At 38.9% G+C, this 14,209-nt stretch overlaps 3 protein-coding genes across 5 annotated transcripts in view; 2 read left to right on the top strand and 1 right to left on the bottom strand.

Moving 5' to 3' along the window:
- Window positions 1-2,886, top strand: part of LOC103466085 (uncharacterized) — a 4,124-nt gene extending 1,238 nt beyond the window's left edge. Inside the window, exons 2-5 of the mRNA XM_008411446.2 lie at window positions 934-1,663; window positions 1,796-2,149; window positions 2,284-2,443; window positions 2,539-2,886. Of these exons, the coding sequence (XP_008409668.2) occupies window positions 943-1,663; window positions 1,796-2,149; window positions 2,284-2,443; window positions 2,539-2,821 (1,518 nt within the window). The 5' untranslated portion in view covers window positions 934-942 and the 3' untranslated portion in view covers window positions 2,822-2,886. The remainder of the gene's footprint in view (window positions 1-933; window positions 1,664-1,795; window positions 2,150-2,283; window positions 2,444-2,538) is intronic.
- A 949-nt stretch (window positions 2,887-3,835) lies between these two features.
- LOC103466079 (superoxide dismutase 3) lies at window positions 3,836-6,004 on the top strand. Its single transcript, XM_008411432.2, has 2 exons — window positions 3,836-3,995; window positions 4,995-6,004. Exons 1-2 carry the CDS (start codon window positions 3,982-3,984, stop codon window positions 5,626-5,628), a joined length of 648 nt encoding a protein of 215 aa, XP_008409654.1. The 5' UTR covers window positions 3,836-3,981; the 3' UTR covers window positions 5,629-6,004.
- A 211-nt stretch (window positions 6,005-6,215) lies between these two features.
- Window positions 6,216-13,301, bottom strand: LOC103466069 (coiled-coil domain-containing protein 149-like). 3 transcript variants are annotated; one of them, XM_008411398.2, is made up of 13 exons: window positions 13,100-13,301; window positions 11,920-12,081; window positions 11,789-11,827; window positions 11,416-11,523; window positions 11,175-11,291; window positions 10,571-10,743; window positions 10,331-10,403; window positions 10,127-10,211; window positions 9,874-10,021; window positions 9,645-9,721; window positions 9,501-9,536; window positions 8,094-8,168; window positions 6,216-7,990 (listed from the first exon to the last, which is right to left on the bottom strand). In XM_008411398.2, the coding sequence occupies exons 1-13, from the start codon at window positions 13,148-13,150 to the stop codon at window positions 7,479-7,481; spliced, it is 1,656 nt and encodes a 551-aa protein (XP_008409620.1). In that variant the 5' UTR covers window positions 13,151-13,301; the 3' UTR covers window positions 6,216-7,478. The 3 variants fall into 3 exon arrangements, with proteins under 3 accessions (XP_008409620.1, XP_017162685.1, XP_008409640.1); XM_017307196.1 differs by lacking the exon at window positions 13,100-13,301 and adding an exon at window positions 12,327-12,479; XM_008411418.2 differs by lacking the exon at window positions 9,501-9,536 and having other exon boundaries at window positions 13,100-13,300.
- Window positions 13,302-14,209: the final 908 nt, after the last annotated feature.

The raw sequence follows: 14,209 nt of genomic DNA, 5'->3' as shown, positions 1-14,209 counted from the left end.
ACAAACAAACAAACAAACAAACAAACAAACAAACAAACAAACAAACAAACAAACAAACAAACAAACAAACAAACAAACAAACAAACAAACAAACAAAAATATACTGTCATCCAAATAAACAAATAAAAATAAAAACATCATGCAGTCACCAGTTGGGAACGTGTAACAAGCATTACATTTTGTTGAGTGACATGATCAAAATGATCCATACATATCAAATATGTTGGTCAATGTTTTGCCATTATGGTTCCAAAGAAACTCTAAACAGATGGTTTTTTAGCCTTGAATTAAATGAATTCGGTGTTTCAGCTATTTTTGCAGTTTTCTGATTTGTGGTGAACAGAAGACACCTAAAGTGTCTGAAAATCTCAAATGTTTTATTTTATGTGGGTAACACTTCATTTGAAAAGGTGTGCATAAGACTGACATGACGCTGTCATAAACATGACATAACACCTGTCATGAACATAAAGAAGTCTTTATGAATTTCTATGACTGTTGTCATGAAGTGTCAATCGGTAAATAATGACACTATTAATGAAAAGTTGCTATAAAAGTTGCATTAAAAGTCATTTAAAAGTGCCAACTTTGCATGATTTTGTAAATAATGACAATTTAATGCAAAGTTGGCATTTTTAATAGACTTTCAATGCAACTTTTAGAGCAACTTTGCATTAAAAGTGTCATTATTTACCGAATGACACTTCATGACAAGTGTCATAAACATTCATAAAGACTTCTTCTTTATGTTCATGACAGGTGTTATGTAATGTTTATGACAGTGTCATGTCAGTCTTATGCACACCCCTTCAAATAAAGTGTTACCCAAACGGGTGCTAAGATAGATAAAGCATTTTTGCTATAGTAGGAATGACTATAGCAAGTATTTTTGGGTACTTAATTAAACTGAAGTATTTGTCTTTCTTTCCATAGAGCAAAAGAATGGAACCTCCCTCTAAGAGAAGCAGCAAAGCTGTTTCCTTTCTGTCTCCTCACACAACTGCAACTTCTGACCCTGTGCACATATCCATATTAGGTTCGGGACAACCTAAACAGTTTGCTGCTGACTTGGATGATCTGTTGCCATCAACCTCTAGCTCAAAGAATAAAGATCATCAAGATGGAGCTGGCGACTTTGCAAGTACAAAGGCGTCCCACTACCAGACAAAAAAAGGAGCAGCATTTAAAAGGCTTTTTAAAAGCCAGCGAGTTGTTCACCAACACCATCAGACAGTCAGCGAACCTCCACATGAATCTGAGTCCAAATCTGCTGACAAGAAAGGAAAATCCAGCAGAAGGCTGTTTCATAAACTAAAAAGTAGAAAAAAGCACATTAAATCAACAGAAAAGGTCGGTCAGGAGGCAAAGCAAGAGCTGGATGTTGAGGCAGAACAAACTGACACAAAATCTATTCATACTTCTCTTGAACACAGCTCAATGTGGTCCAATATTTTGGACCAAAATCAAAGATTTGACTATAACATTGTGTCAACTTCCCTCCCAAACACGCTACCTAATTTTTCTGATGTTGAGAAGAATTGTTTTGATACAGACAAAAAGGCAAAAAGCAGCATAAAAACTGCCATTAAGCCCAGCGGAAAAGATTTATGTGAGATGAAACCAGGTGAAACCTTTAAAAATATGAAAGAAAAAGCGGAAAAGAGTAAGTCAAGCTGAATCTAACTGTTATTTTGATGTGTCGAACCGACGTCTTTTGCTCTGTTGAAGACGTTTGGGTTGGCTGTGAGACAGAAATAAGTTTCATCCACTTAAAAGTATCTGTTTTCTTTCACAGGCTCATTCCAAACAATGGACTGCCGTCAAGCAGGGAATACCGTCACGGAGAACAATTCACCAGGTCCCTTGGAGCATCACGTGGGATCTGTGGAAACCGTAAAGGGAAATGCTGATACTTCTGGCAGCTACAATCAGTTTTACAGATTTAAGAAAAATGTTTTCTTCTTTGACATGGAGTCATCCTTGAAAGAAAACAAACAGCAAAGCAATGCTGATCCAGCTATTGGTGCAGAGAAACTCTACATTTCTGGAGATACTGGAACAGAAAGTATGCCACCATCTTTTAGGATCTCAGCTAAAAGCGCAGGAACTGATCAGCGATTACAGAACAAACAAGATGAGGCTCAGGAAGGTGAGTCTGGAATCTACTTTGAAAGGAGGATCATCTCCTAATACAAACATAAGGAATATTACAGAATAAATCACAAAGCTGTGAACATCAGAACAGAACTGACAAAGGGCTTTTTTCCCCCCTTAATTTTTCAGGTCCTGAACACATTTCTTTCAAGACCATGAGGTCCATCACTGAGGTCTCAAGTTACTCAGATTTGTTCCTTAATCCCCTGGAGTCACTTCGTCAAATTATTCCACCCAACCAACCCAGAAGATCTTTATCAGAACTGAGCTTTAAGCATTTCTCTGATAGGTATGTTCTATGACACTTTTTCACCCAGTTTTCTCAAAAGTTGATATTGGTTCATATTTTCATGTCTGACACAGTTTTAAACATCCCATTTCTAGTTTCGAAAAGAGAGCACACAGGAGTTATTTAGAGGCCTACCTGAACTCTTGTCTGCGTCAGTGGAGGGAGATGAAGCAGAAACGTTCCTCAGAGTCAGAACCTACCGGCTCCTCTGCAGAGGGTCGGGCAGAGACAGTTTCTGAAAGGCTGTCCTCACAACCTGATGCCCATTCGACAAATGTTAGGTCCATTCGTAGCCGCTTCAAAAGATTCACAAACGTGGTGCGGAAAAGACTTTCCCAGCTGTTCAAGATACGAATCGTTGTGACCATCTACCGCTGATGGTTCTGACTGAGACGAACCAAGGAGCATTTTTCCACTTTAAAATAAAAATTCTCAGCTATTAACTTTGTGCGTTTTATGCTTTTGGTACATGCATTAAATGTAATTCTAATTAGCATCGCTGTTTGCATTAAGCTAAGATTTAAAATTAATTCCCAACAAGGTATAATCTGCTTGGTCGATTTTGTAAGCAAGTTTAGAGACGCAAATGGTATCTCGGCTGTTTTGCAATTTTCCAGGAAGTTTGTTCTGGATTAGGGGAGCATAAAAACAGAAAGGCTGTTTCTCCATGTTTGATTCTGGTCCTGGGGATGCGGAGTAGAGAGACGTTTAAGAGTTGCGAGACACTGACCCTGGAGGCCTGGATTTGAAGGCCTCTGCTGTAGAGTCTGAGATGGAGCTCTTACATGTTCTCTAAACAGTGAACTGCAGATGTTCAGTCCTGGGAAGATTGACAGCGGCCTTGAATGCTGACCAAAAAGAAATGATTTTTAAACAACAGAATGATGGGATTTTAAAAGTTTGATAATCCTTAACAGACAGGCAAACTGTCAAAACCTTATTAAGATGATCATACTAACTCATAATCAGTTTTTGGAAAACCGCCACCTGACTGTTGTCATGGGCTCTTAAATGGCATCAAGACTTCCTGTGATAAAAAAAACATGCTTCCTTACTAAAACACTACGCACATAAAAATCTGGTATAGTAATCCAGTACATATGAGTTGACAGCTTTCAATTGGTTGCAAACATTATTGGTTCCTTCCTTCCTTTTTTCTTTCTTTCTTTTTTTTTTTTTTTTTTACACTTTCTTGTTTTGAAGCAATTTTTGTTGACACACGCAAGTTGCTTGCGCAAAAGCAATAATCTACGGTAATTAAATACATCGTGTTTTGAGTCGGCAGAGATTGAAGACAACTGTAATTATATATATTTTTCCTCTAAGAAAACACGCGTGACAGACAAAAACGCTCATGCCCCTAACCAATAAGAAAGAGGATGGGGGAAAGGCGCTCCACCCTCGGCTTGTAAACGCCCACTGACGCGCACGGACTGTTAGGAAACAGTGGCATCGTGTCTTTTTCAGAGAATCATTATATTGCTGTTCGACAGCGTCAAGAAACATTGAAGCTTGAAGTCTTGTTTTCATTGCTGACCATGCGCATTAACAGGTAAGTATGCGGTCCTACAAGTGCGTCTTTTTGCTTACTGCATAACTACTTTAGATTTGCCTGGTTAGAAGCCGATTTTGTTTTAAGTCTTATAAATCATTGAAAAATGTGCAACCATGCCAACATTGGGAGCTTACGCAACTAGTTTCCAAAATGTTAAAAAAGTTGTTGACCAACAGCATGAAAATGAAGAGGTGAAAACAACATTTTTGAGACAAACATCACACAGCTCCTGCATGTTTTGGATGTTTTCACACGCCAGATTCAGATGACCGCACTTCAGCAAAAGCTTGTTAATCAGCCATCAATTATAATCACGTGCAGGAAAAGGACTGAATCACTGGTTTCAAGTAGCACTCTTTTTTTCTAAAACAAAAAACAATCTTTTTGCAAATTCCAAGTTTAAGTTAAAAAAATACATCTTTGTTAACTTACAAGTTCCAAGTTTGGACATGTAAATAAAGCTTTTTTTTTAAATATCTATATTCAAAAAGTTTTTTTTTTTTTGCTTACTTTATAATTTGTGTCTCTGCTTCAACACAACTTACATAATTTAATCATTAATGGGATACCATGAACTGAACTTTGTTACCCGTTCTCTGCAATCCATGTGCTTTTATAATTTAACATTAAAATACAATAAGCTTTTTTTTAGGTTAAATAACTGTTGGTAAACCTTTGCATAAGCTTTTATTTTTGAAAACATCTCTGTTAGTGTAAAATGTCTAAACTAAAATCTTCAGTTTAACTGTTAAACACAACTTATGTGGTGATCAGAGGGTCCAGTGGCCCCAGGGCAACAGTGGCTTGTCACTGTCGGGTTGTGGATATGTGTGTGAATGACCGATGTGTCATTCACACACACACATCAACTTGTTAAGTGCTATGCAAGGAGAAGCTATTTACTAAAGAGATTTGTTGTTCAAGTTGCTGTTTGTTTATTCTGTGGTTGTTTTGTAATCCGTTATTTTGAGTTGTTCTTCTAATCTTATGTTCCAGGTCATCGAGTGGACTCCAAACTGCTCTGCTGGTACTGCTGGCCAGTTGTCAATGCATCTCAGCAAACACCGATACTCTCCTTCCTCCAGAGGTCTCTCAGTACAATGGCACTCTGTATGCAGCCTGCAAAGTGAGACCCAGCACTTCACTTCCTGAGGGGCTTCCCAAGGTATACGGGCAGGTGCTGTTCAAACAGGAGCAGTCTGAGGGAAAGCTTCAAGTCCTCCTTCGGCTCAATGGCTTCCCAGCAGAGGACGCTCCAGAACCCAGAGCCGTGCACATCCATCAGTACGGAGACCTGAGCCGGGGATGCGATTCAACCGGTGGCCACTACAACCCGTTTAGTGTGAACCATCCTAAACACCCGGGAGACTTTGGCAACTTCGTCTCACAGGAAGGACAAATCATTGAGCTGATTGAATCAGAGGCCACCCTGTTTGGAGGCCTGTCTGCGCTCGGAAGAGCGGTGGTGATCCATGAGAAGAGAGACGACCTGGGGCTCGGCGGAGACATCGGGAGCCTGCTCCATGGGAACGCAGGCCGCAGGCTTGCCTGCTGCGTTATCGGGATGTCCTCCTCCAGCGTCTGGAATACGCAGCATGAGCGTTTCGCAAGGCAGCTTAGGAGGAATTAGGTTCACAAGACAGGAGTGTTGTTTGACAGAATTTATCCAAGTGTTGAGTAGTTGGGAGGATAAATTCATGGTTTACTAAGAATTCAATTTTAAGCCAAAAGTGCTATAAATGGTACAGTTTATATGTGAACTTTTGTTGACCTTAACTTGAACATTATTGACTTTACTACTCCTCTGAAATTTACTCTAATTACCTGGATAATATGTATTGGACAGCAACTATCATATTTTGTAACGTATTAAAAATAATCAATCCAATCAATATAAAAACTGAGTATTGAGTCTGTTACAAAGTGTCATAATCTGGCCCTTGTGTGCATGTATTTTTTTTTGTTTGTTTTAAACACTTACATTTAGCAGATGTTTAAGAAAACAATCCAAAGATTCATGAAACAGTATTTAGTCTGTCCTCCACGCAAGTTTATCACATATGTATGCACATTGCGCTTTTCATGTCAAATGTTATTCTCACAAATTAACCTATAAAGCAAATCTATTCTTTATAAGTTATGATGGAAGGCATTAGTTATGTTTTTATGCAATGAGGTGCTTCTGTAAAAAGAGCAAAATGATGCAACAGCACAGGGTCAAGTAATGCTTACATACAGACGGAAATTTATTGAGACCCATGGTAATGGACTAAAAAGCCACACCGATTAGTGTAAATTAAAAAGTGCACCAATTCACTTTAACAAGTCACTGGTGGGGAAATAAAATAAAATGGCATTTGAGCGTTACCAAGTCTCCATTACAATTACATGCAAGAGCTTGAGAATAAGCTTGAGCATTTAGGTATAGAAAACAATCCAGGTGGGTTTAGCTTGAAAGAATGAAGAGGTGGAAACTTGCCTCACACAATGATGGATCTGTGATGCTGTGGGCCTGGTTCTTTTTTTAAAGCCTTGGAAACTTTGCTACGAGTGCATAACATTAAGACCCCATTGGAATAACATTCAACACAATTCTTTGCTAGAAAACTGCTAGAAAGATGATCTGAAACATGCTCAAAATCAACACAGTGCTGCAAAACCAGACAAAATCTGTCTTCTGCTATGGACTTCGCAGTCCACAAATGTATCAAAAACCTGCGGGGTGAGCTAAATAAGGGGTTGAAGATCTGAAAAAATTGTGCAAAGACAAATTGTCAAACAACCGTCTCACTATACTCCAACTTGGTGAAAATATGTATAAGACTGTGTGCCGTTTTAGAAAAAGGCAGTTGTGCAATGTATTGACAACATGAGTGCTAACATTAGGCTACCAGCGATTCAGTTTAAAAAAAAATAAAAATCTTAAAATTGCTTTAATTTTCCTACACAATAAATGTACTCATTTGGTATTTTAGAGATTATATTACGGCAATAAAAGGTGAATTTATTTTAAGATGTCTTTAAAAAGGTGCTAACAAAGTTGGTCACCACCGTCTCTATTTCAATAGTTTCAGAGACGACAGCATCTACAGGAAATGTGCTAACAAAATTATCGACGTGATTAAAAAACTAAATCTGAGTGGGTTTTATATCACCACATGCACGTTCCTTCACTGTGAACTAGTTTCAGAGCAACTGCTTTGTAGATTAAAACTTTTAGCACAGTCCACTCTGTGCTTTGCCTTAAAGCAAATAGTTTTTCCATGTTTATGTAATGTTCCTTCATAGATGGGAATAAAATCCCTACAGCCAGCAGTAGGCGCTGTTATAGCAGCAGTTTAAAACAGGATGCTCAGTAATCACACACAGATGCCATCAGGATGTGCAAAACGTGGGGATAAGAGACACACCAAAGATCTCACCAAAGTCAGAACAGCTGACCAAGTTACAAAACCTGATTTTGATCCACAGGATCTTTTCCTAAACGCTACGAGACAAGAGAGCATCTCCTGGAAGACTGTGTGCATCGTCACTGTCGCACACATGCGCCTCCTGATCTGACTGGATGGCCCTCTTCTGCCTATCAATGTTATTGATTTCATTGTTCACGTCAGACTCTATTTCCACCGTTTCTACCCCCCTGTTGCGTTCTTCTGACTCATCGTCTCCTCCAGTGATTGGTTCAAATCTCTCTGACCGTTGACTGAGACTAGACGGTGGGTGGGGTTCACTCAGGCAGGCTGCTTCAGGACCGCAGTCACTCAGCAATGGAGCAGTAGCGCAAGCTGTCGTCTGTGATCCGTCGTGTTTACGACAGTCTTCGTCGTTTGCTGCTTCTGCTTGAGGGCTTGCTGGTTCTTCCTCTGGCAGCTGCTCCGAAAGGGTGAGATGAGATGTTTCCAGGCTGGTAGATGTTTGTGCATCTTCTTGAGAATGTGACCCAGCCGGAGTTGCGCAGACTTGGTTCGGGTCGCTTGGAGAAACACTGACACCTTCAGAAACAAACAAACAAACAAACAAAAAATGCTAATATTTCTGTGGCACAGTTTTATTACAGGCAATTAAAGTTGATAAATGCACCAACTAAATATTTACCTTCCTGTTGGGGAGGATCAAGTGATTCGACTTGTTCAGGTAAATGTGTGTTCAGGATGATAGCATCTTTTCCTCCTATTACCACAAAATATTATGTAAAGTTAGTTTTTATAATATTTGAAGTTTACGTAGCATTATCCGTAAGTCTATATTATAGTAGCTGCAGTTTTGGTGTAATTCCAAAACAGCTACAAATGCTGTATCATAAAAACAATGTCTGCAGTTTTCTGGCCTATCGCCAATTACCGATCTTTTAAAAAACCTAACTTACCGATTCCGAATTTGGCCGATACCATTTTTTTTGTCTGAAATGTTGCTCGGTATATCAAGAAAGTTGCTGAATTGGCAACAATGGGGTAACTGCTGTTAACTGTAAACTTGCAAACATGACCTGGTCGGCCGGTTTGTCAGTCAAACCTCTCTCATGGGAGAAAAGAAAAGCACGGTGGTTGATTTTTAGACCTTTGCTGAGGTTGATAACATCGGTGGATAAGATCGGCTTCACATGTAAAAATTGGCAGATCACAGATCTCCCAAAATTATGGAAATTGGCACCGATAAATTGGCTGGCCGATAAATCGGTGCACACTACTAGCAAACGAATTAAAACATGTTAAATTAGAGAAGCAAGAGTCAATAATAGGGCTGTAACAGTACATGTGTCAAGTAACTCAGGTTGTTCAATGTAGGTCTGATTCAACAGCAAAAACAGTCATGTTGAATATTTGATTCAATCCACTCATTATGAGAGGAGACTAAAAGACTTTGATAAAAAGTTGGATTAAGATCTATGTTTATATAATAAGTGCTACTTCAGGTAAGATGGCTTATTTCTTTTGGCAAATAAAAATAAATGCATAAAAAATAGCTTAGAAATATTTAATCACCAAGGGGAAAACCTCGACTTTTAGTGCATTTAACAGCATTTATTAGATTTGCTCCAGGTTGTGACCCTTCTGGCTTTCCATACGTCCACTGCTCATTTTCCGATATACATCACCAGAAACACAAAATGCTGATAATTTAAAAGTCTTTATGCTCCTGCCAACATCAACAGCTATGTTTACAATGCTTTGGTGTGGAAAGCTTTATAAAGTTTAAAGTTGATCTGGTTACTAACCCCCAGATCAACGTTTTTTTTGTTGTTTTTTTTTTGCTGTTGTTGATAAATTGTGTAAATAGCCCATTTAGGGCTGCATCTTTAAATTTCTCAGCAAATTTGAGCAAATGTTCATGTAAATCTGTTTAGTGTATCTCTAGAGTACAAATAAAACAACCTCACCTGTTTTACAAATATACATGTACTGTTACACCCTGAGTAAATGCTTGCAGACATAAGAAGTAATGCAAAAACCATTAAATTTAAACTTGGGTGAAATAAAATGTGTTGCTATTAGAAGAGCATACTTCCAAATACTCCAAGAGAAACATTATAAGTCAGTCCTCCAGGCAGCAAAGAGAAAAAGAGCATGAGGAGAGGAAATTATTATTCACTTTACTGGTTAGTGACATAAATGTCTGAGTTATCTAAACCAAGATTTGTGTATCCACCTGGAAGACTCCACAATCCAGAAATTTCAAGAGTTTTGAGTTTTTTCTCCAGCTCTGCCACTCGGTTTCCAAGAATCCTAGTCACAACGGAGGAAAAAAAACAACAAAAAAACACAATCATCAACTCCAATTACAAACCCCCCCCCCAAAAAAACATTTGTGCTAATGTCAGATCCACAAATTTAAAGAGTAAACAACGGGACGTGAGAAAGAGTAACAATTTCAGTACTTGTTGATTTGGCGTTGGTGCTGGATGACCATGTTCTTCTCGTGGATCGTTTCCAGCAGAGCCGTCGCCAGAGACTTGAGGTCTGAGATAGACTGAGGAGTCACTGGCAAACTGCAGCCGTTTTCTTCAGAGAGCAAGAGCTCCTTCACTGCAATCCACACCCCACCAATTACGGTTCACAGCAAAGGCCATTCATCACGAGACAAGGCTAATCAAGATTTAGAAACTAATCTGTTTATGAGAGATTCCTGACCTTGTTTAGCAGAAAGAACCCCCGTCAGAGCGCTGCTGTTGGGTTTGCCGCTCATTTTAGAGTTCTTCCTGCTCTCCAGGGCGCTCTGAAATTCATCATCAAGAATAAAGTTTGGACTGAATAAATTACATGTAAAAAAAAAATGTAAAAGAATGTAAAAGAAGAGCAATAAAAGAAAAGAAAAAATAAAGTAATTGTAGCTACCTTGTATTTCACCAAGTTTCCTTTAAGCAGGTTTACCTCTTCTTGAAGTTGACGGAGTCGCTCATGCAAGTACCTGTAAAAATGTAAATCTTCCATAAGGAAAGCCCCAGTAATATTGAGTTAGCCAGTAAAAAAAGCACAAAAAAAAGAGAGAGCATATTTCTAACCGAAACGATAAAATATTGATAATACGGGGTTACGCACAGAGTCCATTAAAATGGTTTTTAAAAATCGCCCCACCTGTTCTCCATGCACAGGGCGTCTATGTCCAGGAATCGGCTCTCATCGTTCCCCATGATGTGGTTCATTTCAACGTTGAGCCGGTGAGCCTTCTGCTGGAACACGTCCCGCTCAGCTCGCACGTCCTGGAGCTCGTCCGTCAGCGACTTCACGCTGTGCACCAGCACCTCGTTCTGCAAGAATAAAATTCAACGATAAAATATGCTGTAATAATAAACAATAAAGTAAAATTTTAAAAAAATGACTGAATAAATATTTAGTTAATAAAATAAAAAGTAAAAGTACAACCATAAATAAAGTAAAATAACCTGAGTTTCATTTTAAGCAGATACAGTTCGTGGAAGCTCAAAAACAGATCATAGCAGAACAGTTTCCTAAAACTAGACAGAATGTTCAATTTTCGCTTACAAGTGAAGCAAAAAAAAAAACATACATTCAATTCTGCCGCGGTAAGCACACTGCCGACATTCAGTCGTCAAAACGGTACAGCCTTGCTGCCTTTATATTTGCCAAAACAGCACAAACTACAAAAAGGTGCGGGCTGATTAAATGACGGCAAAGCTGTTGGAGAATATCCTGCTAGGAGTCTAAACCGAGCAGTCACCTGTTCCCTCGCTTGCTCCAGCTGTTTCACAAGATCCTCTCTCTCGTGTGCTGGAAAATGTCGAGCTCCGACTTCCTCATCCCCCAGCCTCTGCTTGGTGATGGTCATCCGCAGAAGCTGCAGGAAGACAGCAAAGGAGCTCTAAAGATGTTATGTTGTGGTTAGACTCATTGTTTTCCTCCAATCAACTCTCATTTCATCTCTCACATTTTGCTGTGTATTGATGCAACAAAAGACGTACCTTGTTGTCACCCTGAGCTTCCAGCAGTCGCTGTTTGAGCTCCTTCATCTCCTCAGAAAGCTGACTGCTTCGTTCTCTGGAGTCCCTCAGCAGCTGAGCTAAATTCACCTGAGTGACAAAAAGCACAAATAATCTCATGTAAAGAAGAGCTGGGAATTCTGTATTATTATTGTATAGCTGCTCCCCCAGAGAGGGCCTGAGTCAGCAGGCTTCTACTCCGTCATCAATACTGTCTCATTTGGTCCTTAAACAGCCACTGTGTCAGCGAAGACACATGCTGTGTGCGCAGATTATTCTGCTGAATGTCTGTGGTGTCACTGGAAACTTAAAGCACGGTTTGAGCAAACAATATAATCAGGATGAAATCACTCACTTGGTTCCTCTTGTCAGGTGGCAGAGAGAGATCCCCATCCTGTTAGTTGTAAAAGTGGAGAACACAATGTAAACACTGATTCTATCCTCTGTTCTGCTCTCTTATAAGAAATCTTTTAAACTTCAGCTTACAATAAGTTCTCTGTACTTCTTTTTGAGCCCCTGGTGTCGCTCCCGGAGCTGGTTGGCCATCAGTTTGTACTGATCCCTCTCCTGCTGACAGGTATCCAACTCCTTTGACAGTATCAGAAGAGCTTCCTTTTTACTGTCCAGCTTACGCTTACAAACCAGGAACTGCACAGAGGGAAGACGTAGCGTGACGTTAGTTTTCGGTAACTAAGCATCCTGAAAGTTACAGTCTCTGAATCCATGAAGTAGACATTTATTAGAACCCTAACCCTATAGAACACAGGCAGGTCAAAGAGGAAGTTTTAGAGAAGTTGGGTTATAAAACAACATTGCAATCAAAAAAATAAATCTCACAGCGCATTGTTCAATAATTCAAAAATGGAAAGAATATGACACAACTCCAAACCTACCAAGTCATGACCTTGATGCATTAGACATCGGGAAAGCTAACACTGCAAATCCCCCTGAACACACCATCTCCAGTGAAACATGGTAAGTGGCAGCATCAGACTGTGGGGTTGCTTTTATTAAGCACCGACAGCAAAACTGTTCAAAGACGATGGTGAGATTGAAGGAGCCATCGCAAATCCAGGACACTGAGTGTGGAGTAAGTTGAAATTGCTTATCTGACTAAAAAGAATTATGGAGAAAAATACATTTTTCTAGCGGGTAAAGACACACCTTTAAAGATTTACAGCTGTAAACTGCAGCACAAAGTGGTTCTGCAAAAAAAAAAAAAATTTATTCAAAGCCACTGAATACATTTCAGCACTACTTCTTCAAAGAAAATAAGAAAAGAAATTAACAGCGAATCGCTGCTCTTCCACCAAACAAATAGTGTCACCTTATGTTTCCCAATAAGTTTGTAACGTGAAAAAATATTGAAAAGTCATGCTGGAAATACTTGTACTCGAGTACTGACATTGTACTCGTCAGTGAAGCCACAAGGAAATAAACAAGTATTTCCTCATACTAGAACAGCTTCAGAGAGACTGCAGCAGCAGCAGCAGAGATTTTTACACATCATGTTAAACTGAATTAGATTGTATAGCTGCCCGTGACATGAATACTGTTAGTTTTAGTTTAAATAAAGTGACCTTACTGTGTGTTGCTGGACATTTACTGTAGTCCATCCTAATGGGATGCATTAGTGGACATTTCCACGCTCTCTCCTCAGTCTCACCTCATTAAGCAGCCCCTGCCAGTCGCTTTCGCTCCTCCTGGACGGATCCATCTCACCTTTCGATTCAACCGATTCAAGTTTACCAAAAATCCGCCTGAGTTTCAGCTTTGCATCACTGCGTCAGTTCGGCACAGTTCAGAGACACCTCGCATTATCTAATTGGATTAGCTGATGGAGGACGTGAACTGCATCACTTCCGCTAAGGCCTCAACGTCACTTTTGCGTCATGGTGCATTCACGAGCGCAGTTAAATTAAGCTACGCCATGTAATATCTGGCCGAGTCAAATTGTTATATTTATCAAATTTAGGCATAATGTTTTGACACTGGGGCGTAAAACATTTCCAGAGATGTCAAAAGTACTCACCTTCTCTACTCAAGTATGAAACAATATTCTATTAAAAGCAAAAGTACAGGCTATTGTGGAAGCCAGTTTCCGCCACTGTGGTCAAAATATAAAATAAATTATCTCATTATTTTGAGATACTATCTCATTATAGAGTGATGATTTATTTAAATTTTTAACAGAGTTGTGGAAACGGGCTTCCATAGGTTAAACTGCTTTACTAAAGTAAAAGTAAAAATGTACAATTTTTGAAATTTTACTTACGCACAAAAAGTCTAAAGTAGTTTTCATCTTCTAGAATACAAAATTACTTTCAATACATGCAAAATACTTCAAAAGTTTTTTTTGTTGTTGACAAAATAAACAAAAGTGTATTTCAGAAAGCTTTATTGTACATTTTTAATAAACAATTTATGATAATTATGATATTACTTAAAGTTTGATCAAAAGACCCAAAATTTATGGAGAGCGAATGGTTTCAATAAATTGATGACACTTTAAATAGTTATTTCACAAGTGTCATTTGGCACTTTCAACTCTCCATTGGTCAGGTCATAGGCCTACTTAAGTAACAATTTAGTATTTTGAAAATGTACATTTTTCTTTTTTCTTAAAAGCCAGTTCATCCCTAATATAGCTTTAGGGATAAAAACTATGTGAGGGATATAGTTTTATATATTTATATACATTTTCACTGTTTCTCTAAATTGTTATAAAACTGTATTAGAGGTATACCGGGTAGTAAAAATGATGTCTCTCTTTCCT

This window comes from Poecilia reticulata, linkage group LG1 (assembly GCF_000633615.1).
Source record: "Poecilia reticulata strain Guanapo linkage group LG1, Guppy_female_1.0+MT, whole genome shotgun sequence".
Taxonomy (NCBI): domain Eukaryota; kingdom Metazoa; phylum Chordata; class Actinopteri; order Cyprinodontiformes; family Poeciliidae; genus Poecilia; species Poecilia reticulata.
The sequence above is the reverse complement of the archived record's forward strand: the minus strand, read 5'-3'. Positions and strand labels throughout refer to the sequence as shown.

Coding starts and splice junctions, on each gene's coding strand:
- LOC103466069 (XM_008411398.2), bottom strand. CDS start 13,150: ATGGATCCGTCCAGGAGGAGCGAAAGCGACTGGCAGGGGCTGCTTAAT. Junction 11,292..11,415: donor AAGCTCAGGGTGACAACAAG/GTACGTCTTTTG, acceptor GTCTTCCTGCAG/CTTCTGCGGATGACCATCAC. Junction 10,022..10,126: donor GGTTCTTTCTGCTAAACAAG/GTCAGGAATCTC, acceptor TGTGGATTGCAG/TGAAGGAGCTCTTGCTCTCT.